The sequence below is a fragment of the Trichosurus vulpecula genome, chromosome X (genome assembly GCF_011100635.1).
Source record: "Trichosurus vulpecula isolate mTriVul1 chromosome X, mTriVul1.pri, whole genome shotgun sequence".
Taxonomy (NCBI): domain Eukaryota; kingdom Metazoa; phylum Chordata; class Mammalia; order Diprotodontia; family Phalangeridae; genus Trichosurus; species Trichosurus vulpecula.
In genome coordinates, this window is record NC_050582.1 from 20,481,206 (window position 1) to 20,508,652 (window position 27,447).

Here is a 27,447-nt window from a genome sequence, read left to right on the forward strand (position 1 = left end):
TTATGACCAAAGCCCAACACCCACCTTGACACCAAAAATTGGGAGTAGGACTATATCCTTAGCTATAGCCATAACCAAGGCAGTGGCTACTCCATGTTCAGGCAAGCATCTGGGGATCTTTACAGAGTCCTGAAATATTCTAGGAGCATGGGAATAATTCCCAGAAGCATGAGGTTCAAGTTTCCATTACAATGGTATTTCCTAGGAAAGATAAAAATCATGAGATCTGTCCAATATCAGAACAGCCTTAAACAAGGTTTGGGAATAGAGATCTGGGACAATGCTTGCCACCCACCAGATCCTTGGGTATTTCCAGCTGATCTAAGACAAGGTAGAGCAAGGTACTTTTACTGTGTCTATGACAGCTTTCCTTAGAAGTTTGAATAAAAGGCAAAATGGTTCACAACCGGAAAGTGAACCTAGAGGGAAACAGGAAAGGTCAGTTTGTCTGGGTAAAAAAAAATAAGATAAGGTAAGCCAAGGAAAAGGAAGTTGGGTTTGGGTGTCAAGATATTAAGAAGCTACTAAGATGAATAGAAAGACAACTTAGGAATGAAGTGTCCTCAACAAGAAGTTTGTCATAGAAACTATGCCATGCCCTAGTGACTATGTTCAAAGTGTAGACCGTCCTCCCTCCTAGAAAATAAAGGAAAGGAATTTAAGGAACACTTCCACTTTCCAGGTTATTGGGGAGAATAGATGAAAAAGGTATGTATTATGTGCCTGATATGTACCAGGCACTGAGCTAGGCACTAAGGATACAGATACAAAACTGAGATAGTACCTACATTCAAGAAATTGGGATTCTAATAGGGGACTCATACAGTGGAGTGGTGGCCAAGGAAGGGAATTTTGGGAATGGAGTCACAAGAGGATAAGTGGAGTCACAGGGAAGTGACTGTCAGTAGCAACGGCATCACTGATCTGATTACTGGTCCCAGAACAAGAGGCACAAAGTGGGAAGGATGTACAAGGCAGGGCAAGTGGAAAAATGCTACGGTGGGTCCTGGTTTCCTATAGCTGGATGAGATGTGAAGCATGGTTTGGGGCCAGCTACATGTAATATCTGAGGTGACTCTGAACTTATTTACCAATGAGGACAGCTCTACACAGTGGTGGGCCAGGGATTCTAAAGCAGAATGGGAGAGGGTCATGGTATCTGGAGGGTGGGAGAAGGGTAGGCAGTAGCAGAGCAAAATGTTATGTAGGCTTCTACTTTCCTGTGGCCAGATATGATATGAAACATGGCTTAGAATCAGTTGGATATAGTGAGTTAGGTGAGTTTACAACCAAGAAGAATGCCTCCAATATGAAAACAAGAAGAAAAATGATCACAAGAGGCAGAGCAGAGGGGAATCCTGACCTGGGTGAGGAGGTTGGAATAATGTGTGGCACAAATGGTAGAAATGAATGAAGACCCACTGAACACTTAAGGAATTTTCCAGATAAGGAGGAAATTGGGTCCTTTGAGGAGGAAGCAGCTGATTTTCCTCCAAGGAATAATGATATGGATTCCTAAGTACTACCAGGTGAGACATCATCCGTGAAAGGTCAGAGGAAGAAGAGACAAGCGGTGGTGATTGGTGACTCCCTGCTGAGTAATATGGACATTTGTTGGTCTGATTAAAAACAACAGAGAGGCCTGCTATCTTCCTGAGTATGTATCCAAGATATAATAGAGAATCTAGGAGGACTTGTCAAACCAGATGACTACTATCCACTCTGGGTGATACACATAGATACAACTTATAATACCAGAAGGCATTTACAAAGCAGATATTAAAAATTATGAAGTTTGAGGGAAGAAACTTAAGACCCTAGGGAGACAGGCAGTATTTTCATCACTACTGCCAAATTGAGGCAAGGATCTCAGAAGAGAAAGGCACATTTAGTAAGTAAACCACTAGTTAAAAAGCTGGTTTCTAGTAATGGGATTTGAATATCTAGACCATAGCAAAAATGTAGGAATGACAGACTCCTGGATGGGAATGGTGTGCAACTCAACAAAAGCTGAGAAGAATGTACATTTCTGGAATCTTACAAATTTAATCAAAAGGGCTTCCAACAGAAAAGTAAGAGAGTAGGAGCAAACTGCCCATGTTTATCCCCTAAGCTAGATAACAGAGAGAGTAGCTACAGAGGATGAACACAAGCAACAAAGACATCAAGATGTTCAAAGTAGACAAAAGCCAAGGAAGTAGAAAGCAATAAATCCCATTGCCTCAGCTGTCTATAAGGAAGGAAATTGGAGAAATAGATCACAAGTCTGGCAAAGAGGCATGATAAAGTCATGTTGGGGAATTTCAATTATCCAGACATCTGGTGGAGATCTCTCCCTGCAGCTAATAATTTCTGGACTTGCTTTAAGTAACAATAACATCCTTCAAAGGGAAGAGAAACTAATGAGGAGAACTTTAATTCTGGAACTAATTCTCAACGACGTGCAAGAACTGGTTGCTGGGTGGAAAGGATAGGAGTCCATAGAGGAAGGGAGTATTCCATCTTTGAATTTGTGATGGAAAAGGAGAGGTAAATTGGCCACAATGTAACATACACCTAGATTTCAGGAGAGCAGATTTCAAAGGATTCAGAGAAAGGATATGTAGAATCTCATCCTAAAATTCTGTGGGAAAATCAGCCTAGAAGCTCCTAAGAATGAAACCCTGAAGATATAAAGAGAAAAAGTTGTATGATGAGTGAAAGGCAGAGTTGTTTAAAGAGACCAAGGTAGATACAGAAGGAATTCAATAACCAACCCAAATATTAAAAAGGCACGGATGGACAATCAGAGCAAAGATGCAGATGGATCAAAAAATGTGACCTAGGTCTGTAAGAATAGTTTCCAAAGGACTAATAGTTAGAAAGCACTGAGGCTGGTGAGAAAAGCAGAGAGGAACAGAGACTTTTTTGGCATTTGGGAGAGAAGAGGCTCAAAGACAGGACTTCTGTGTGGTGTGGAGAGGACTGTGGTCATGGACAGCGGAGAAGTCAGAACTGCTCCATTCTCAGTGTGCATCTGTGTTTTTCTGTCGTGTAGGATGATCTTTTGGAATGCAAAGCACAGGAAAAAACCATGAAAGGGGAATTGAAATCCAAGATAAGGTAGTACCAACCTGCCCTGGATGAGTTCAAGTCACCAGGTTCAGAGGTATAGCATGGGAGGTTACTGGAAGAAATCGTACATATGTCAATGATCTTTGAAAGAAGGGAGAGAAATGGGGGTGGGGATGTCATTCCTGGTAGCTGGAGCTTACCAGCTTAAATGTCTTTGAGCAGAGGTTAGATGACCGCTTATTGGTATGTTGGGAAAGGGATTCTTGTTCATGTTTGGATTGAACTAGATAGCCTCTGAGGCTCCTTGAACTCTGAAATAATGTCATTCATATGGGAGGAAACACAAACAAGGAAGGTAGTTTTCTCTCTACTTGTGATCTATCTCTTGAATCTTATTGTTTCAAGCTTCAACTAGTGATTTGCTCATCCGCTATGCCTGAGGGCCTCATGTTTCTGATATTGGTAACAGTAAAAGACCTCCTTTGTACCTGACCTAGCTTCTTGTTTGCTTTAGCTGTTTCTAGGGTGACTTGAGGTTGATTTTGATCTGTATCTGACCCCATCCAGCTACCCTGACCTTTGTTCCTAGCTGCCCATTTGTTTGATGGTTTCATGCTCTTTGGCTCTTGGTTGTACCTTTACTATGGTTAGGGGAGTCATAATAGCTCAGCTGGAGCCCCTTGCCCTGATGACAGAAAATATGGAGTCCAGAGAGTCCCTCTCTACCTCCCCTTCTATTTGCCCGTCACCCTAATATAGTGACTTCCCAGTATTTAGATAGGCAAGGGTGGTGATTTCATTCAAAATAAGTATTCTTTGCCTCTGAGTTGTGGAGTGAAATTGATACTTCAAAAAAAGGATATATTATTGGGTTCCAGAGTCAAACACTAAGCCTCTAAGAGTGTGTTAAATATCTGGCAATGTTTGTCAAAGCTAAAACAAACCAGCAGGTGGAAGTGGCTCAGTGTTTGTCTTAGGGAGCATAAACAACCCAGCCCCTTAGCCTTCTGGGATAAATCAATTCCCATGTATAGTAAGTTGTATTTCTCTCTTTAATTCCAGGTCTTATCAAATTGATTCAATGTCTGGTCAAAATTTCTGCTACCCATTTGAACAAACATGAATCCTTCATTCCTTTATTATTCAATAAAGCTTAGAGAGCTTGCTTCTCCCATATTCTGAAGGGTCCAGGCCCAGGCTCAGGTTAGGTGGGGCAAAAGCATTATAAACAATCTATATTGTTAAAATACCTTTAGCCCTCTTAATTCTCTGGAGCTGCCCTCACACATTTTTCAAAATATGAAAGAATCAAGCCCACTATTACATTTTTGCTAACCCTAGTTGAATCTTTTTACACATTTATTTCCTCCTGTGTACATAAGGTCGTGTGCTTTGCATATTTCAAGGTATCTAATATTGCCCTCAGGTCTCAAGGAGCACATTAGAGCATTCAGAGTCAATCTTTCAATATTCATGTATGCTCACAGGAAACCTCCATAAAAGATTTAACAAACCTTTCATGAGGAAGAAAAAGCCTTAATCTTTTTCCAGCTCAATGTTAGAAGCTGACTCCCTATATAAAAATGACTGAAGCCAACTTCAACGTGTCTTCGTGACTGTAAGGTAGCTGCTGATCTCATGCAGGATCTCATGCCCCACCAGGGGCAAGGGTCTGGTGTGTGGTTGTGGCACCTCACACTAAGGTCACTGCTGGTCCCCAGAGAAGCATGATGTCAAGGAATCCTAACTCATAAAAGCAACAGTGCCTGCAGAAATGCAAGATCACAAGCCCCCAAAATAGAACCTAAGAATAGAAAGCCAACTTGCACTGACAGCTGGGTAGTGGCATTTTGTGAAGCCTCTCCCCACAGTCCCCTGAAGAAACTGCCTATTCCTGCCACCATACTTTTATATATGCCATCTCTATCACCAATTAAGTAATTAATTATTAAGCCAGCACTATTAATGAAGAGAAGTGTGACCAAGTTCACAGTGACAGATTTCAGGAAAAAGAGAGAAATGGAAGGGCTCCACATCTGTGGTGAGGCTGAATACATTTAGGAAGAATGAAGCAGAGAGATAGGATAGGGGATTCTGAGGTAGCCCGGTTGGGGAATGGTAACATCTATGCTATGAACACATCTCAGGGGTGACTCGAGTAGCATGAAATTGTAGGTCACAAGAGTTGAGGGTGTTGATCAAGTGGGAGTTTGAGGGGACATCAATAATAGCCCCTCCCTTCCAGACTTCTGAGATTCAAATGAGATAATGGATGTGAACCTTAAAGTGATCTTATTATTGTACTGAACTCCCCAAGGATGAGAGGGGGGCATTGAGTTGGAAGGAAAGATTGTGATGAAGGGACTGGACTCATCGAGAAATGAGACACAGCGATCCTAGCAATAAGATGATCTGCCCTCGAAGGGCACGAGGTAGCTGAGTGAAGATGGCAGAAGGAGGGGCTGGAAGTGAAAGGAAGGAAAACGAATCTGACACAGGCACCTCCTCCTATTCCAGGGAGACTAGAGAGGGAGGGGACTAGGAGTACATACAGTGTCTGCTAGAGCAAGATTCCCCTCCGTAGAAAAGGCTCAAAAGAGTATGAAAAGAAGAGATCAAGGTTGCAGGGAAGAATGTTAGTAATTGCTTCCTGGATACAAATAAGGTGAATGACAATAGGGTAGTTATTGTAATATGTGATACCCTTTCATGAAGGGTTAGATCAGACAATATCTCTATTTTGCTAACTTACTTTGGTGGTCCCAGGAATTGAAAGGGCTCAGATATCTACAACACTTGCATAAAATCTACAGAACAAATTTAAAATTTTTATTAATATCCTTAAATTGCCCCTAACTCTTATTACCCCACTCACCATCTAATAAGTATAAAACTGTGTATAGATCAAACTCCACAAAAGAAAAGACATAGGTTAATATGATTTATTTACAAATGCTATTTTCCCCCTTTAAGATCTTTGCTTTCTGGCTTGACAATTTTTTTTCCTCAGTGACTGTCATTACAATTTTCCTAAAACAAACTGATAAAATATTACTTAAAATTCCATTAGAGAACAATTTCTTTTAAGGATAAGATGTTATCAAAGACTTACCATTAGCACTAGAATTATCATAAATCATGAGTAGTATAATAACTCACATATCATGTGTGTGGCAGGTTTGAATTATTAGAAACTAAGATATGCTTAGCAGTTAGCCTGGTTTAATACTTTTAAAATAATAAAAGATGCCACTTTAACCCTGATTCTCCTTTTTTATATTAATGGGTACACTATTAATACTAAAAGGCCATTTTCTGTGAAATAATTCTGTAATTAAAAATATACAAGGCCTGGTTGATTTATGAAATACTGATCTTTTAAGAATTTGGGTACAATGCTATATTCTAAATGCTTCCTGACAGCTATTTCAACAACTTAAGAATACCAAGTGAGTATTTCAGAAATCTGTTGGTGTTGATTATGCTGGTATTTACCAAGGTGGATCTCCACTATTTAGAAGAGTGAGTCTCTAACCCTGTAATAGCCTATTCCCAATGAGAGGGGTAGGTCAACTTTAGTAGTCACTTTGCCTTCTCTCCCTTTGTTCACTTATGCTCTGTTACACTGCTCCATGTTGGAAGTTGGGGAGCATCCAGTGGGAATTTGGTGCCAGATGGCCTGGGGACAAGTGGTACTTTGGAAAAGTTCAGTGTATCTCTAGCTGAATAATAAACATACAAGTTTATTATACATATATGTGCACTATGGAACATTCCACTGTTCTCAAACACACAGCTAAGGTTTGGTTTAAAGATTTTCATCCATGCCTGCAGTGACACATCTTTCAAAGGATGAATTTTCACTGAGCAAGTGGACACATGACAGTAAAGACGAACATAAGAAAATATTTTTGGGTTGACAACGCTGTGCTTAGGTCTATGTGCTGGTTCACTTGCCTGTGCTGTCCCTGGCATCAGAGCACCCCATGTTTCAATTCCTGTCTCTACCACTTACCACCTGTGTGACCCAGGGTAAGTCCTCCCCCTCCCTGAGCCTCATTTACCTCCCCCAAAAATGAGGGGGTTGGACTATGGCCTCTGAGGCCCCCTCTAGCTCTAGATCCTAGATGGAGAGTGCGAGCCAGGTAAAGTCGGTCTTCGCTGCTCTGGGGGCCTTCTGTTCCTAATGGCCCCACTTTCCTGTCTCTGTTTCCTCATTCTTCCAGTTATCTTCCCAGCCCCCCCCCCCCCCACTGGAGTCACAAAGTAGCGCCATCTGTTCAACTTGCTCTATACCATCAACTCTTAACTGTACTGTGTCCCATGTATCCCATTCCCTCAAGGCCTTGTTCTTTAGTTAAAACAATATGATTATGGTAAATTAGATATGGCCAACATTTTATCCCTACAAGGGAACACTAATACCTTAACCCAGTTAAAATGCCAAGACGGTTAAGAAAGCCTTTGAAGCATGATCTACCTCCTTACCTCTGCCTCTTACTTTCCCTGACTTCCTTCAAGACTTGACTCAGATCCTACCTTCTCCAGGAGGCCTTTCCTGGTCTCCTCGGCTGCTAGTGCCTTCCCCTCAGACATTATCTTCTATCTAGTCTGAAGATACTTTGTATAATCTAGTTATTTACCTGTTATCTCTGTCATTAGAATTTGGACTCTTTAAAGGAAGAAATGTTTTGCCTTTTTTGTATCCCCCTTAGCACAGATAGTTAACACAGTATCTGGCACAGTATCTGCTGAACAACTGTTTGCTGACAGATTTGGTGGTTATAATCACCTTAATAAACTCAAGAATCCTAAAACTAAATTTGTCATCTTCCCCTACCCTACAGTTGCCCTTCCCAATGATCTTTATTTATTCGTTTAGTCCCCCAAGGTGGACACTTGGATTAATCTGCATTGAAGCACCAAGTCTTGTCGTTCTCCCTTCAACATATCCCTTACCACCCATTGCCACTTCGGTGACCCTAGATTACGTGCTTATCGTCTTGCTCCTGAATTTTTATGAAGTCCTTCTTTCTCCTACTAGAAGACAGATAGTACAGGTGTGATTTTCCACCTCGCTGTGATGAGCTCTCTGAGGGCAAAGGCCATACCTTCCGCTTGGTTTCGTCTCCCTTCTCAAACCTCATTTGGGCCGGCACCCTAGCAGACACTTAAATTTGATTGCTTTATTGTTCTGGGTCCAAAATTTCTCCCAATGATCATCATAACCATTAAGTGAATATAATGACTTTAGTATTACTTTGGGGAGGGGGGACACAATGGCGTGCTTTCACTGCTCTGTTGTGTCCCCATGCTAATAATTTTGCTTTATTTTTCCACAAAGGAGACATTTTCCCCTCAAATATAACCTTATTTTCACAGTCCTGAACGAATTAGGAAGGAGAACTCCCAAATAGAACATGTTGAGCCAAATCTTCCATCGATTAAGTCACATATTAGAAGGAAGGTAGGGAATTTTAGAGGCTTCATTTCTTCTAGCCAGCTGACTGCTATTCAAAAAGTTGTTTTTGGGGCCATCGAAAACTGTGCTTCTAGAAGACTTAGTGAAGCTTTAAAGGTACACTGACAGATAGCAGACCAGCATATAATAATGCATGGCACATTTCTCCTATCTAAAGTGAAGTCCATCAAGAAGATATTTGTTTTTAGGAAGAATTTTTTAAAAATTTTCTGCAATCATATATATTTTCATATTAATTCTTGAACATGGTTCCTTGGGCTGAAAATTAGTAATACATGTAATGGTACTAGTAAGTCTGTACGTAGAACTGGACAACTACTCAACTCACAATTATCTATACTAATGGAGAAGAAGATTTGTACAGTTAACAATAAAAGGTGGCAAACCCATCCTTGGCTTTCTTCTATTTTATATCAGTATTTCATAGAATCTCATATTTGTAAGAGACCTCAGAGCTGATCTAGGCCAGACTAGAAGAATCTTTCCCACAAAATCCTAAAACAAGTGATCAGTCAGTCTTTCCTTAAAGAACTTCAGCAAGAGGGAACCAGTCCACTACCTTCAGAGGCACTTAACCCCAAGGCTCCCATCATTTCAGCAACTAAGCAACCAGTTTTTCGTTGTCGGTGAGAATGAGATCTAGAATGAAAGTTCTCAGGCTCAGTAGATAGGATAGGGAAAGAAAATGTGTGTGATTCTATGTATGTATGTGGGGTCACGAAGAGTCAGACACAACTGAAAAACAACTAAACAATGAGAAATGTCCGTATGTGTGCATGTGGATTTACGTACTTCGAAGAATACTCTTTGAAAAGAGATGGGCCTACGTTTCAGGATGATACTTAGGTTCATTAAAAACAGTGAATGACATACATGTCAATAAAAAAGAGCTCTATGGGTTGTCCATCTAACTGCATTGTTATAATACAGAGTTAGACAATAGGAATTTTTCATCTGCCTGTTTTTTCTTGCATGGGTAGCTAGACTAAATTCTAGAGCGATTATGGGTCTCACTGAGGAGGCTTTTCAGTGTTGCTAGACTTGATGTAATAAGCATAAATTCATCTGCAAATAAGAGCACCTGGAGGACCTTAGCATATAGAAGGAATTTCCCTTCAATCAGAACTCTTCTCCAGATTTCCTCCAAGGCAGTGGCAATATTTTTGGTGAGCACGTGTCTCCATTTTGTGCTTTATTTTAAATCAGTAATCAGAGAGCCAATGAACAACGTTTTCTCTTTCTTGAGAGAGATTAAGTGAGGAAGGCTTTTCTCCTCCCACCTTGATTAGGCTTCTCCTTTAGCAGTAAGTAGTTAGTAATTTTGCAAACTGTGGTTTTGGTTTCAGTGAATAATGTTAGCACTGGAATGGCTGCTCAGAGTATAAGAAAACAACCTTTAAGCAATAACAAAATCTCTTTGGGTTTCAAGGTTTCAGAACAGCAGTGAAGGGCAAGAATTATTTCATGCCCCATTATGTTTGTGATTGTCGTCAAGTACAATTCGTAAAGGTTTTTCAGAATTCAGACTACTGGCAAAACAAGAGAAATTAAGGCCTAAATCACAGGTGTCTTCTTGGTTAACTTTTCAAAACACTGTGCAACTACCACAATCGTTGTGGCTAGATTCCCAGACAAGGAAGTTGATGAGGTGGTAATTGACCTCAGTAAAGCGTATGGCAAAAATGAAAACCCGACACTTTGAGCCAAAGTAGTTTCAAGCAAGAATTGCAACATTAAAAAGTTAATAAGCATTTTTAAAGAGTTAACCCTTGAATGAGAATTATGGAGTTTATACTCTAGCATAACATAGAGATGTCAAAGGATAGTTGCAATCAGCACTTCTCCATCTTCACCGAGAGGAGATTATGGGGAAATTCGCTTAAATTGTAGCAACAAAGATTTAAGTTAATTCCAAGAAAAATTTCACATAGGAAAAAATTCTTGAGAAAGCACATTTTGACAAACCATAACTCCCTCAAAACATTCCATGGGAAGAGGGTATATGGGAAAATTGGTCAAGAGAACAAGGTGGTGCTAAAGGAACATTATAAAGGAACAAATGTTAAGGGCTCAAAATCAAACCTATGTTCAAAAACCATGGGAGAAATAAGAAAGAAACCACATTAACTAAATAATGACAAGAAGCAAAAAGGAGTATAACATTTGTATGGGAGATAACAAGGAGTAGTATAAAGAAATAGAGAATATGTATAAGAATAAAGAAGTAGTAAATGAAACAATTTTTAAAAAGCACAGAGAAAGAGAGTGGATATAAAAGAAAATGTTGCCACATTATTCAATGGTTTTGGAATTTGCTTACTAGAAGATGTTCCTATGCTTCAGGTCACCTGCTCCTTACCTCAGTCAAATCCTTCTAATTAGATGCCTCTAACCTGTGCCTCGTAAATTCTCACCTACATACATTTGCTCCTTCCATTCTCCCTGCCTAGAATGCACTCCCCCATCATCTTTGTCCATCTGAATTCAATCCATCTGAAATCCCACCTCCTCCATGAAGTCTGTGTTCTGAACAGTCCAAGTCTAGAGTGATCACTTCCTTTGGAAACCCCTGGAGTATTTACTGCCTATGCCATTCTTTTGACACATAACAAGGCAAGGCAGAAATTCATACTTATTCACATATTGTTGTCTTATGTTCCAAACAATATAAGATGCTTGAGAGCAAAGCCCATGTCTTGCATTTCTCTGTATAAGCTATAATACCTAGCAAAGAGCACAGAGTTAGGTATTTAATAATCATTTAAGGGCCTATTTACTTCCTACAAAAGTATCATTTAGGAGACTGAAGTGACAGATGCTGAATATCTTGATTTTTTCATAATTTGATTCTGTTCTTTATGGCATATCCATTAACAAATTCAGAAAATACAGTGTAGATAACACAATGTAAGATGGATATATCACTTGATAAAGGGTTCTCAATCTTTTTGTATGTCACAGGCCCCTTGTACAGTCTGGAGAAACCTACAGATCCTTTCTCAGAATGGTTTTAAATGCATAAAATATATAGAATTGCAAAGGAAACCAGGTATATTGAAATATGGTTATCAAAATGTTAAAAAAGTTTGCTGTAATCTAGATTAATGATCCCTGTATTAGATGGAGAGTTGAGTAGGCTAAGAAAGTTATCATTTCACTGGTATCATAAAAGATGTCCTTTTCCTGAACCTAAGGTTATTAACATTTTCATCAATGACCTACATGCTAGAATAATAAGCTCATTAAATATGCAAATGACCCAAGAGGGGTAGGTAGCACCTTGGAAGACAGGATACTAATCAAAGTAGCCTGGTAATTGAGAAATGTATTCTGAAACAAATAGAATGAAATTCAGCACAGGGTACTGGGGAGAAGGAGAGGGGAAAATATTGCTGTATAAGCTTACGATGAAAAACTAATCATGAATATGTTAAAAAAAATCTAGAGGTTATACAATCAGAGAGGCACCATAGCAGATAGAGCACTGGGCCTGGAGTCAGCAAGACCTCAGTTCAAATCTGACCTCAAGCACTTACTGGCTGTGTGACTCTAAGTGAGTCACTCAGCCTCTGTCTGCTTTCCATTTCCCACCAGTAAAATGGGGATAATAATAACATCTAGCTTCCTGGCTTGTTGTGAGAAGAAAATGAGATGATACTGGTGAAATGCTTTGCCAGCCTTAAATACTAGCTATTGTTAATTACTGTTATTGCTATTGGAGACTGTGAGAGCTAGAAGGGGCCTTATAAATTCAAACTTTTCATTATGCAGTTGTGGTAATGGAGGCCAAGAAAGAACAAGTTACTTGTTTAGTATTCCACAATATGTTGGGAGCAGAGCCAGCTTAGTTTTAAAATGAGATAATATTTATAAAAAGCACTTAGTGTAGTGCCGAGCACATAGTAAGTGCTATCTAAATGCTATTATTGTTATTATCATTATTATTAATATCATTCCCTACACCCTCCCCTGCCCCCACTGTCAGAATGAACATAAGCCAGTGATAGAAAGGCAGAATATCAGACAATTATGTGAGAGTGAAAGGACATCCGTGAAGATGACCGAATGGTTGGCAGATGATAGGAGGGATGGTCATTTAAAGGAAGTGGACTATTTAGGCTGGACTAAGCAAGAGGACTCGCCATGGATTAGGGTTTAGCAAGCTCTTCTAAACCACCTGAAGAAAATCATAACCGGCCATCCAACTGACCCCCCAAAATAGATTAAATTTAATTTCTCCAATGTTCATGAGAAAGTGTTCCATTGAGGCCTCATTTTCCAAATGTAAAGATTAGCCTTCATACCTAAACAATCCTAAACATTTTATCTTTTGTTCTATACTTCCTGGAGAAACACCTTAGGTTGGGACCATGTGCCAAATGTCCCAATCATGTTCTCCTTTCTAATTTTGGTGGATGCAGCACTGATAATCAGCTAATTCAGGAATAGTTAGATTTCCAAAGCAATATGGCGATTTCATAAAACATTTGTCTTTAATTCCCCAATACAGCTAATTTGGGAATGTTATAAAATGGGATGTTCAGGGAGAATCATAGCTGTCTGTGGCAAGCATGGTATTACAGATGGTCTTCAAATATTTATCTATTTAATATGCTATACCTAGGGTTCCTTCTGCATATGATTTCACTAAAAGATTTCAATCCCTTTCATTGGAATTGGTTCCTATATTTATTATTGTCTGCTAGGAAGGTGCACAGATTAACATTCGCACTCATTCAATTGAAAGGAATGGAAACAGGATCTGATATGCTATCTACACAGTAGGGAAATTACCAGACTACAAATTCTGTCTTTACGATATTACTCGCCTTGACAGAGAAACAATTTCCCCCTCCCCTAGAGTTTTTGTTTCTTAGCTTTCAGTAAAGGTAACCACTAGTTAGATTTTAATGGAAAAATTTTTAAAATAGAATTCAGTATGGAAGCTTTAGAATATTCATGTGGCTATTCTCCACAGCAATATCGTGAATTGAGGCTTTGTATATCAGGCCCATGTAATTCTATGACAATATAGCTATTTTGTGAAAAGTTGGGTGAGTTAAAAGGATAGAAAAGAATGACTACAATTTTATGGCACCATCTCCCCACAGCTACAATTCCTTCCCCCCGTGGATCAAGTGCTTTGAATAGCAAAGATCATTTCAACCAAAGAAATTTTCTATGTTTTACAATAATACTTTATATATGAAGCATAAAGCCCTTTCCATCTTTTTCAGAACACTTTCACATCCATTATCTATCTCATTTGATCGTCACAACACTAAAAGATAGATGTCTATGCGTGTGTATATGTGTGTAGAGAGATAGATATAGATGTGTACACAGACATTGTCCCCATTGCAGAGATGAGGTAATGGGGAAGAGGGAATTGGTTACCTGACTTGCCTAAAGCCATGCACTAGGTAAATGAAAGAAAAAAGGTCTATGATCCTATGATCTTCCAATTCCCTTTATCCCTCGCTTTATATTACTTAAGTTCTTTATAAAAATCTGACACTGACAAATCAAGTGACAAACATTTACTAAGCATCTGTATGCAAGGCACTTTCCTATGCACTATGGGGAATACAGAGATGTATAAGGCATGGGCCCCGACATATTAGAAACCAAGTAAGGACACAGGAAAGATAGCCCCAAATATAATAACAAAAGAGAGTGGATGGTAAGTAGCAAAAGAATGATCCTAGATTGTGTCTAGATTCTAGACAGTTTAAGTACTAGAGGAATTTGAAGGAACTTATTGTGCTCAGGTGATCCAAAAGGTCCCATGTTCTGGCTACAGAGGAGGGAGGCAGGGAATGAAGTGGGATGCTAGAAAGAATCAGAGATCTAGAACTGGAAAAGACCTCTGAGGTTATCTAGTCTAATCCCTTCATTTTTCCTATGAGAAAGGAAGTTAAGTAATCTGTTCCAGGTCACACAGGTAAAAAGTGGCAGAGCTGGGATTTGAACCTAGGTCCTCAGATTCCAAAGTCTCTTTCAACTGTACCCTGCATTCTTTGAGCCTGCAAAGATGTTGTAGAAGATAATGATGAAAGTAGAGTAGGATTTAGATGAGCAGAAAGGAAATCAAATGGCATCCTAAAGCAAGGGTACCTGCATGAACAAAAGCTGGGGTTCTCCGAATTCTCCTGATATGCTCTGGGAACAACAAATACAACCTAGCAATAGTGGAGGCTTGTAATGGTGAAATGCTGAAAGATACAGGTGGAGCCAGATTGTAATGGGCCTTGAATACTAGGCTAAAGAATGTGGATTTTATTCTATAAGCAACACAGATCCAATGAGTTTTTTTTAAGTGTGAGAAGGATATTTGATTCTAATGTAGTATTTTAGGAAAATTAATCTTGCTATGGTATATAGGATCAATTAGAAAGTGAATCTATTAAATTTTGTCCATTAAGAAGCATATCTGGAAAACCATCAATTCAATGATATTTAAGAGGAAAGCAAAGTATTACAAATCAGAAGCAAATGGCTCTAGCACGGCCTTTGTAAAACAAAATCAGCTCAGTTTTAGTCCTCCTTGACAGCAGGGATTCTTTTTATTTCATTTGTATGTGCTTAGTATAGTGACTGGCACATAGTAAACACTTAATAAAGGTTTATTGACTGGCTAGATTGTTTTTTTTCAGGCTTGTTCCTTTTTTATTTTTTCAAATATTGATTTTTTTTCCAATCACATATAGAAAAATCTGTAACTTTTTAAAATTTTGAGTTCCAAATTATTTTGCTCCCTCCATGCCCCCCCCATTGAGAAAGCAAGTCGTTTGATATAGGTTATACATGTGCAGTCATGCAAAAAATATTTCCATATTTGACTAGATAGTTTCAAGGCTACTAAGTGGCATAGTGGACAAATCCCTGGGCCTGGAGTCAGAAAGACCTGAGTTCAAATCTGACCTCAGAACTGCTGTGTAATTCTGGCCAAATCAATTAACCTCTATCTGCCTCAGCTTCCTGATCTGTAAAAGGGAGTAATAGTACATATACCCCAGAGCTGTTGTGTGGATCAAATGAGATAATGTTTGTAAAGCACTTAAACACAGTTCCTGGAACATGATAGGTGCATAATAAATTCTTGTTTCCTTCCTTTCAAGAGTAGAACAAAAATTAAATTAGTGAACTTACAAAGGTAAATTTACAGTGAGAAAGGAAGACCCATTAATCAATCATACAGGGGAATCATTGGGGGAAAAACAACAAATTATGGCAAGGATGTTTGTATCCAGGTGTCCCAATATACAGTCAGGAGAGGTCTCTAAAAGTGTGGCTCATATAAAAGTACGGCTCATGCAAATCCAAACACACTTGAGAACGCAACACCTGAAATTGGTGTGTGACTGCAAGCTCTTTCCCATCACTAGGAAGGCAAATTGACAAATCTGTGTATTAAAAGTCACCAACAACCAGAACACTTTCAGAGACTTAAGGACTAGTAATGAGATAATTCAATGAAAACAATGAAACAGTAAGAGGAAACATTGTGAAGTAGAAGCCTTTCCACCCTATGGGGCCACATTTTTGGCGAACATACTTTTGATGGTGGGGGAGGAGACGAAAGCAACAGCAATAGCTATTTTCTATTGTCCCTCAACTTGCCTCTCCAAACTGAGCTATAGGCATCAGCATCTCTTAATAATTTAGCCTTTGCTTGGAGATCTTCTTTCTCTATACCCACCCTGAACTTCCTCACTGCATAAGTCCTGTTACGCCAAAGAATTGTATCTAAGGCACCAGGGCTTGATTTCTCAGCATGCATTATTCCATGGCAGAGAGCAGCTCTGGGTTACCAGATCATAGCGTGGCCACTTCACCTCCACACACATCTGCAGAGTTTCCTTCCCAGAGAATGCTCCCTAGCTGTGCACCTGTATGCATGTTTGGGAAAATGATTGATCTTTTGCCTTTTGAATTAGTAGTTCATCATAACCAGTTTCACTCCCCATCACTTAACTCCATGGGCTTTTAAGACTTTTCATGGCTAGATAGATACACTTGGGTTTTTTTCCTTTAAAGCTAGCTGTTTCATGTGAAGTAGCTACATTTTCAGTAAAAGGAACACAGAATTTTGGTCTATGTCTTAAATAATTGATTTTATCTTGATAATCTGTGATATCCCATACAGATAAATTATCATCTGAGAACTGTGCTTTATATTGTCTTTTATCAATGCTGTGGCAACGAACTTACTGGTATTTTTATTGTCAGTCTTAGATGAAGGCTGACCTGACGGAACAGAGAATTTGTCTTTAAAATGTTCATTTCCCACTTATGGCATCTTATTTGAAAGTGGAATTGAGTGTCTGAACTTTAGTGAACCAGGCTGTTTTACTGATTTGGCTGAGCAGTCTTTAAAGAAACAAAACCAGGAAAGGCAAAAGTGAAGACAGTGAAAACATGTGCCTCATGTCTCTAAAATTTTCTATTCCCTTAGAAGCTGTCAATTTCTCTTGTTTTATGTTGTCCTTATGGGTTCTGAAGAATCCTTACCAAGTAACTCACTATCCCATTCCTAACTGTGAGGAGCAATCTCAGATTGAATAGAGAGTAAGTATGAGCTGTGGAGACAAGCTGAATTGAGTCCTTTGATGCAGCAGAAGGCAGAATGATCATTTTAGTTGTCCCTGCTATGCTTTTGTGAAGATTAAGAGCATTTTCCCAAATATCAGGGGAATGGGAGAACACCCAATAGTTCTCCCTTCCCTTCTACCCAGAGCACCTGTAGCAGTATTCTGGGGTAGGATGCAGCAGGAGGGTGAGAATGAAGGGTCCATGAAGTAGAACACTATAGAAACGGATAAGGAGGCCAAAGGCTTTCTACCATGCACCATGACTAGCTCAAGGTAAGTATTAATATGTATTTATTACTTAATAAGCATTTTTTTTGCTTAATCAACATTTGTTGAATGAATGATGGAGTGTTTGTGTGGCTTTACAAATAGACATTTTTTTCCATTGGAGAAAAAAAGAATTGAAATGTTGAAATCTAAAGTCATTTGCTTTAGCTTGCTAAACTCTTGCTGCCCTGCTCCCTTGACCTGGTGTACCAAATGCTGGCCGTTGGTATACCTATGATAGTTTTCAATTAAACAATATTTTCATGATTATGGAGTAAAAAGCCTAAAGAGTTCACCAGCAAGTCAGACTGTCCCTGTTGCCTGTTTTTATGCCCGGTTTCTGAATTTGAACAGGACTGACAGCTGACTTTTTCTGCTTGGCTAACTGTGGTCTTTTGACTTCATGAGCCAGGCTAAGAGCTTGTCTCTGATCTTGTCTTAGCATCCTAAGCTCCCTCAAACCAGAAGAGTCTTAGCACTCCTGAATCCTGAACAGTATGGTAAGTACCTAAACCAATTCAATGGCTATCCTCCTATTCTCTAGTATTCTGGAACAAGCAGGGAATTGGGAAATTGGACAAAATGGATTCAAAGCCCAGCTCTGCTATTTGCTACTTTAATGACCTTAGGCAAGTCGCTTCAGAACTCAGGGTCCTTTCCAGCTCTAGGGTCTATATTTCCCCTGTGCTATACATAAGCAATTCCTGCTACAGTAGACAATGTATAAAACTCAATCTACTTACCACAGTCTGATCATTAACCTGGATCACTTCATCCCCAGGATCAATTTGCTTGCACTGGTCAACATTGGACTAAAAAACAAAAGAAAAGAGAAAACATGTTAAACAAGGAGGTTGGAGAGCCATCACAAAGAATCCCAGCATGATTCTAAACATTGGAAAAATGTCAGCATCAACGAGGAAAACATCTACATAGAGGAGAATAACAATGTAAGCTATATATATATCACACAGAAGTAGGAGACCATGGTCACCAAATGTCACATTTTGGCAGGTAGAGTCATTGCTGTGTTAATTTTGCTTACTCATTTTTTAACTTTTTCCAACAAGAGTTCTACTGGGGTAAGGGAAACTATAAGGAAAATGTGTTATAAAAAGAAGGCATTAATATGATTAATTAAAAAAAAGCACAACCAGATTGAACTAATACTGACACATTATACATCCTATATCATACATTCAAAATAAAAATCAAATTAAGAGTTAAGACTCAAACTTACACAAATGCACCACAGGCACTAGGACAGCTAGGTGGCTCAGTGGCTAGAGTGCTGGGCCTGGAATCAAGAAGGCTCATCTTCATGAGTTCAAATCAGCCTCAGAAATGTACTAGCTGTGTGACCCTGGGCAAGTTACTTAGCCCTTTTTGCCTCAGTTTCTTCATCTATAAAATGAGCTGAAGAAGGAAATGGCGAACCACTCCAGTATCTTACCAAGAACACCCCAAATGGAGGACTAAAATGACTGAACAACAAACAATCATAGGGACTAGAGACTAGGTTTCCCAGCCTCAAGAATGAAGGTGTCCAAATTGAACACATTAGAAACTATGTGTGCTAAAGAGATTCATTCTTCCATAGAAATTGAGAGGAACATGATATATAAAAAGCTATTTTCATTGAACTGGGAAAGCCACCATGCTGAGGCTGCAGAGGGCACAGTGGTTCATGGTGAAGAATTTAAATATTTTGCTGGTCTGCTGCACAATTTAGATTGGGAAGCACTGAACTAGAATATAAGTACTTTGGAAACTTAGTGATTTTCAGTCATTACATTCATTTTTCCCACAGACTGACTTGAAAATAAATACAGAACTCACCTGCCTGGCAAGCTTACCTACTGAGAACATAGCTGAGAATTAGGAAGTAAAAAAGCCCATTTCTGAGTATCTAAAATAAATGTCACAGGGTTTCTACACTAAAATCATGTATTTAGTTCCTAAAAGGGTAAAATGAGCAGGTTAGGCTCTGAGGTCCATTCTATCTCTACACATATGATTCCATGATCAATTAGACTAACCTAATTTTCTTCTTTTGTTTTGGGGTGGAGATGATGGTGAGAGGAAGGAAACAAATTTAAAGAAGAATGGACTTGAAGTAGACATTTTTTAAGTATATGATTTACCAAAAGACAGGTACTCTATGTGTCTGTGTGTCTTTATGAAATCTACTACAGATGGCATTGACTTCAACACAGGGACAGAAAGCCTTTAGTATGAGGGTCTACCTCCAGAAATATTGGGACTTAGAATCACAGAATATTGGAAGAGTTTGATAATCCAGAGGGGATCATTTAGTTTAGGAACCCCTCATTTTATAGGTACAGAAAGTAGCTCAGAAAAAGGAAGAGATCATGCCCTGGGATTAGAACCCAGGCCTCTGGACTTCTAGGCTATGGCTTTCTACTAGCACACTATCTTAAGTTCATCTTAGGCATCCTCTGCCTCCTCCTTTTTTGTTCTCCCTGCTTCTGATTTTCCTTTCTGAGAGGCATTTTGGTTTCATAGACACTCTGATGGCAATATTTTTATAAATGTAATCAATTTAGCAATGAGAGACAATTTTACCAACTTCTGGGTCATATAAGCAACAAGATAGAGGACTAGACATTTTTTCTGATTCCTACAACCTCTTAAGCTTTTCCAAAACAGAAGTTATATGACAAAGATAAAGCAATTTCAACTGTCTACATGATCTAACACATCTGGAATCCAAAGGAAGGTTAAAAAGCCCTTCCGAAACCCATGAACAGATGCTGACCAGCCCAGAGCTCACTCATCACCTCTCTCTACTTCCCATACTACCAGTGGTAAAGCTGTACTTCCAGACTCAAGGACATGACACAGGATTAGAACAAAACACACCCCCAAACTCCGGTTCCTCCTCGCTCTTTCCAGTGCTGTAGAGATTCCAACTCCAGGCTGCAGAAATTTGCCCTGATTGTGACAGACAACCAAGAGGCCACAACTCTTCAGGACCACAAGCCTGCTGGGGGCTACAGCCCTGTAGCACCAGTGGTGAAAAGCTCTGAACTGCCAGTGTGGGACAGACAACTCTGAAGAACTTGGAAGCAGCAAGGAAGAGGAAGGAGTTTCTCAATTCCTTCATTTTCGCCAGTGAGTTGAGGGGGGGGGATAATGAGTGACAGTACAGCCAGTGCTAGGAAGGGTGGCCAGGGAGGCTGTGTCATCAGGAGGGAGCCAAGTCTCAGTGAGAGCCAGAAGATGGAAAGAGTGGGAAAGGAAAAAGATTTAAGATGAAAGTGAGGTTGTTGCCTATAAAATAGACATTCCAGAAGGCACAGTGGAATGAATGGGTGAGTAACTTTGGGGAAGGATATAGTAAGAACTGAAGTGAATGGCAATAAGGAATTAGGCAGAGGAAGATGGGGAATAGGGTTTGAATGATGACCTATGGGGTTCAGAATCACTGGGATGGGTAGAGTATGACTAGAAGGGAATTTGTTAATCATTAGGGTAAAATTTCAGAAAGATTTTCAATGTCAATAGAGTTATGACCTCAGAGTGGAGTTCTTTCAGAGCCTTGGGCAGTTCAGCAGAGGGAGCAAGAACTGGGAACAGAAGGAATAATGCTAGTCTCCTTCTCCCAAGGCAGGATACCAGGCTGGAAACTTGATGGAATGACTCTTTCTCTTTTCACTTCAGCAATGGGAGACTGTTATGATGGAATGGTGCTTCTTCTCTTTTCATAAGAGGATGGAGACCAGGTTAAAAGATGCAAGTGGCTGAGATGGAATGGCAGGAATGATCAGTTATGTATCTATAGATGCCTTCCGCATCTACTGGATAATTCAGCCATGCCCTTCCCCTAATCCATTCTCCTAGTGTTGCTGTGATGCTAAGGCTATCTCTTATCCCCAAGAAACCTATTTGCCCTCAGAAGTTAAAGACTTAATATTTTACTTAATATTTACTAGAGCATTTGCAATTTTTGAATCTGACAAAGATTAGTCCAAAGAAATGAATTTTTAATGGAGAAATTTCAGCTACCAGTAGGTGCAGGCTGAGATAGAGAAGCAAAAACTACCTACTCTACCTGTCAGCCATGAACAAGAGACAGCTAACTTGGTATGTTGCAAAAAGCTATTTCACATTGTGTGTCACTATGACACACATTTTATGTAATAAAATCGCCTATTTACAGCACTTTAATAATTCATGGATCTGTGATTTCATCGATGAGGTTAATTCCCTTCACTGATACAGACTGTAATCCTATGACTTAAGATGCTCGTAGAGAGTTGCTGTGAGTAAAAAATTCATCACTTTGCGGCCAGTCTGCTAGGTAAGGTCTTTAGACAAAGTATCTGCCATGGAGACAGTATATGCAGTCTTTCCAGCTTGATATGATCTGCCAAAACTTTTGCCCTCCCAGCATGGTCTTCTATAGCCCTGAGGCATCTCCACAATGAGAGTAGGACTTTGATGTCTATAGCCACAAATTCCTCCATCAGGGTTCTCTGGTAACTTTTATTGTGAAGGACAGTTATTAGTTGAGGGAAGACCTTATGAACTTGATGACAAGTTCCAGGACATGAAAATATTTATTCTGCGTTCCTGATGTACAGAGCAATGTGTGTGAAATTCAAACATGCTTTCGGAAATTCAAAACTATTCTCCTCTATGTATGGGTGCCAATGGCTTTAATCTAAGCCACAACAACAATGCCTCAAGAGAAATATGAAAGGAAGGACCTTAATGCAGGAATTTGCTGATTTTTTCCTACTGTGGACATTTGGCCTGATCTAGACAGCATGTCCATGTCAATAAATATTTATTATGTACAAGCCATTGGAACAGCCTGAGAGAAATGCAAAGATAAATAAGAAAATCTCCCACTTCAAGGAGCTGACAATCTAGCTGAGGAATTTATAATCCATTAGTGTAATAAAAGCTTAAGCTCATTTATACATGAGCTTTGAACTCATATAGATCTGTTACATTTTTTAGTTTCTCCTGAGGAAGCTCAAATTACTACTGTTTTTTTTAATGATACCAATAATATATTCCTTGAAATGTAAAGAGACATGTTTTAACTACTGAGAATGGACTCTCTAATTTGAAAATGATAACTTTAACTTTCCTCCCAAGGATGCTAAAAGGCCATGGTAACAACTAATTACTTAACTAGAAACAGAGAAAGAACCAAAAACAGCAACCAGGGAAGCAAAATCAAATGTGAGTTTATTTGGCAACAGCTTGAGAGGAAAGGCTTAGCTCAGTGATTCCTACAGTACATTCCCTGTTTGGCTCAGGAGATGGGGGCCTTCCTTCACTCCTAATCTAACTGGTCACTCAGATGGGATAAGGGCGTGGGACATTGGCTTCATCCAATGCTTTTGAGACAAAGAATTGTTCCTGTGGTGCTTAGTGCAAATTCTATCCATACAATTTTATTCAAGAAAAACCACCACCACCGCCACCACCTCTTTTCATACCTAGGGGTTTTTCCCAGACTAAAAACCACAGAGGATTTTCCAGGGGGTTCTGTAATTGCTTTTCCTGTTCTCTTCAGTCTTTTCCATCGGGCATGAGTTGGTGGCATAACACCCTAGGTGTTGGCAGAAAACTCTCTAATAATAGTTACTATTAATGGGACATCTTTATAGAATACTTCACAATTTACAAATAACATTGCTGACAATATCACTGTGAGGTGTATGGGACAGATAATACTTCCATTTGACAGAAGAGGGATCTTAGGAATCTGTCCCCTTTCCCCCTCATCCAATGCAACTTACTCCTTTGAGTAACCTTTCAAAGCCTATTATTCCAATCATATAATTCGTCTACTCGAAAATCTTCTGTGGTTCCCTAATGCTCACTGAATTAAGACACGAACTCCAGATCTTAGTATATTCTGGCATTCAAGACCTTCTATAAATGAGGCCTAGATTCAGATCCTGATTCTATTGCTTTTCTGTGACTCTAAACAAGTGACTTTTCTTCAAAGCTTGTTTCTTAATCTACAAGATGGGAGAGAGGAGTTAAACTAGGAGATCTCTTATGTGTGTGAACTACTCTGAAATGAACAGCTATACACTGAAGGAGCTAGGATTACTGCCTACATCTAACTCCAAATTAAGTGTTCTTACCATTACCCCATCCTGCCTCTTTGATGTTGTCTTTCCAGTAATACTTCATTAAGAAGGTAGACGTGATAGTTAGATACAGGTGGAGTCAAGAAAGGAATGGACTATTTTCAATTCCTGAGGGTTCACACTTTACCTGACCTCAACCATAAACAATGAGTCCCTTTCTTTGACTTGTCACACACTAAATTATTTATCATCACTTTAAATTAAAATCTAGCTATGAGGTCAATTCTCCTTGAGAAGGGAAAAGGAATCAATTTGTAGCCATGCCAGGAAACACACACACACACACACACACACACACACACACACACCACTTTGAAGCTTTTTTATTTCATTCCACACTTTTACCAGGGAAAGAAGTCTTATGTGGTTTTCTGTTTCCTTGTATTAGCTGCACGGTTTGAAGATTGGAGGAGATTAGCTTGTGAAAGATTTATGGTTTTCATTTGGTCGACTGACAAATCCTCTTATTAAAAAATTTATGTACTTTTTAAAAGAGAGCTGTTTTCCCTTTGCTGTTAATATAATATTTCTCTTGTAGCAAAACATTCATGAGGATTTAGTATTAAAATACAATACAATTTATTCTCCTATAGCTCATTATAAGGTTAGTTTCTGAATCTTCAAGAGAATGTACAATTCATCTGCCAAAATCGTTTTGCTAAAAATGAGATGGTTTGGCAAGGCATTTGAATTGTGTGATGTTCATCAGAAACCAAGTGACATGAAAATTGCCTCATACTCTTTACAAGGCAGCATCTTGAGAAAAATATGGACAAAATTTCATAAACTAACCACCAAAATTCAAAACCTGAGAAAAAAGCACTTTAGAAAAAGAAAGGGAAATTAAAGCCTAGGGAGACTTTTTATCATCTATTAATGAAACTAGAAAAAAATTTGACCTTCAATGAAATTTGGAACTGAATATCTTTGCCAAGTTCTCAGAAAATCAAGGGAAGGAAACCACAGAATGCTCGAAATATTCTAAACTATCTAGAGGGAAACTATAAATTCTAAATAGGATCATTATCCAAATTAGAAGGAAACTTAGAGATTCATCTAGTCCAGACTCATTTTCCAGAGAAACAAATTGACATCCAGAGATGGAAAATGACTCACAAAGAATTAACAGAGGAGCCGTTTCAAAAACAGGACGTTCAGAAACCAGAATGTAAATCTGCACCATTGCTCAGACTTTAGGAGTGCTAGGTTTAGGTTCAGAGGACCTGGGTTCGAATCCCAGTTTTGCTATTTAATATTTGTGAGTCCTTAGTCAAATTACTTAAACTTTGTGAGCCCTAGTTTCCTCATCTGGAAAATGAGAGGGTTAGACCATATATGACCGCTAAGGTTATTTCCTTTCTTATTTTTTTTAAAAAATATTTTAAATTAAATTTTATTTTTAGTTTAGAATTTTCCCCCTTTCACCTCCCCTTCCCCCACCCACTGAGAAGGTAAGAAAAATAAAACCTGCTACAAATATTTAAAGTCAAACAAATTCTAACATTAGCTATGTACAAAAAGAAAGAAAAGAAAATACGAGTCTCTCAGCTTTCTCTCTAGAGAGAGATAGCTTGTTTCATCATGAGTCCTTTGGAATCCTGGCTGGTCATCGTGTTGATCCGAGTTCCTAATATTTTATTTTATTTATTTTATTTATACTATTGCTATTATTGTAGAAATTATTATCCTGGTTCTGTTCACTTCACTTTGCATTATTCTTATGAGTCTTCCCAGGTTTATCTGAAACCATTTCCTTCGTCATTTCTTAAAGCACAATAGTATTCCATGATTTCCATATGCCCTAACTCGGTCAGCCATTCCTCCAATTAATGGGAACCCTTCTCAGCTTACAATTCTTTGCCACCATAAAAAGCTCTACTCTAAAGATTTTTGTACATATGATTAGGCACTATTGTAATTTTATCATACTGGCTCAGTTTACCCATGAGCAACTAATATTTCTCAAATTATCAAGATCTGTCTTTATTTGTGCAAAGAGCATTTTGTATTTGTGTTCATATAGTTCCACTCTGTGTCTTGGCAGGTAGATTCCCAAGTGTTTTATATTGTCTGTAGTTATTTTAGATGGAATTTCTCCTTTAATCTCTTCCTGTTGGACTTTATTGCTAATATACAGAAATGCTGATGATTTGTAGGTTTATTTTATATCCTGCAACTTTGCTAAAGTTGTTAATTGCTTTGATTAGTTTTTTCATTGTCTCTCTAGAGTTCTCTAAGGTAATCATCATATGATTTGCAAAAGGTGATTTTCTTTCCTATTTGCTTATGCTTATTCCTTCAATTTCTTCTTCTTGTCTTTTTGCAATAGTGCAAGTATTGTACAATATTGTTATAATATTTCTAGTACAATAGTGAATAGTATTGGACATAATGAACATCCTTGCTTTATCCCTAATGTTATTAGAATAGCTTCTACTTTGTGCCCATTACAGATAAAGGCTGATGCTTGGTTTGAGATAAACACTACTTACCATTTTAAGGAAAACTCTGCTTAGTCCTATGCTTTCTAGTGTTTTAAACAAGAATGGGTAGTGTATAATATCAGAAGCTTTTTTCATCTACTGAAATCACTATGTGATATTTATTATTTTGTTAATTATAGTTAATTAAACATAGTTAATTATGTTATAAAACATAATTATATAAATTGTTTTATATAAATTAAATAAAACATAGTTAATTGTGTTCATAATTTTCCTAATATTGAACCAGCCCTGCATTCTTAGCATATATAGCTTGGTCATAGAATATGATTGTTGTGATATATTGCTATATTCTTCTTGCTATTATTTTATTTAAAATTTTTTGCATCAATATTCATTACAGATACTGGTCTATAGTTTTTTTCTCTGTTTTGACTCTCCCTGGTTTAGGTATCAAGACCATATGTGTACCATAGAAGGAATTTGATAGGACCCATTCTTTACTTCTTTTTAAAAATAATTTATATAGTATTAGAATTAACTGTCTAAATGCTTGATAGAATTCACTGGTAAATCTATCTGATCCTGTTTTTTCCTTTGGGAGTTAATTTGTGTCTTGTTCAATTTCTTTTTCTGAGATAGGGTTATTTAAGTACTCTATATTTTATTAATTTGGGAAATTTATATTTTTGTAAATGTCTCATTCAGATTGTCAGTTTTATTGGTATTTAGTTGGGTGAAATAGCTCCTAATAATTGCTTTTATTTCTTCTTCATTGGTTGTGAATTAATCTTTTTTCATTTCTGGTACTGGTAATTTGATCTAATTTGACCTGCACTCTCTACTAGTTCAGGGATCCTCTGGGATCTCTTTCTGCTCCAATGATTCCTGCCCTGATGTCCATTCTCAGCCCTGTTTCAGTCCCTGGATACAGGTGCTTTTAGCTAGACCCTATCCCTAGTATCTGCAGACTACTCTGTCTGTCATCCCAAGCCGCCCTGGGCTAGAAAATGACTTGCTGCAACTTTTGCTTGGCTTTCTGGATCAGAGTTTGTTCTTCTATATTTTCCAGTACTTTCGTCAGTGGGGTTTCATGGGGAGCTAGACTGTACCTGCTTCCTATTACTCACCCATCGCAACTCCATCTGCCCCTAAAGTTATTTCCAATTCTAAATCTATAAGGCTAAGTGTTCTCAATAGATTCCTATCCTAGTACCTTCCCATTCCTATTCTGGTACTTAATTTTTCAATCTCACTCTTCATAGAACATTTTTTACTATGACAAATAAACAAAATCAATCTGTGAAATTTATTACCTAATTTCCAAATTTGAACTTAAACTCCTCTAAAACTGCACAATGATAAAATTCTTTGGCACAAGCAGATGGTTGGGGGCTAGCTGATGCCTAATTATTAACCTTCTTTACTTCAATAAAATTCATACCTCAAGGATTTGTGATTATCCT

General features: G+C 38.5%; 1 protein-coding gene across 1 annotated transcript in view; it reads right to left on the minus strand.

Annotated features, from left to right (window-relative positions):
- Nucleotides 1-27,447, minus strand: part of LOC118832811 (connector enhancer of kinase suppressor of ras 2-like) — a 566,603-nt gene that overhangs the window by 210,826 nt on the left and 328,330 nt on the right. The window contains exon 8 of the mRNA XM_036740170.1: nucleotides 18,141-18,209. Within this exon, the coding sequence (XP_036596065.1) occupies nucleotides 18,141-18,209 (69 nt within the window). The remainder of the gene's footprint in view (nucleotides 1-18,140; nucleotides 18,210-27,447) is intronic.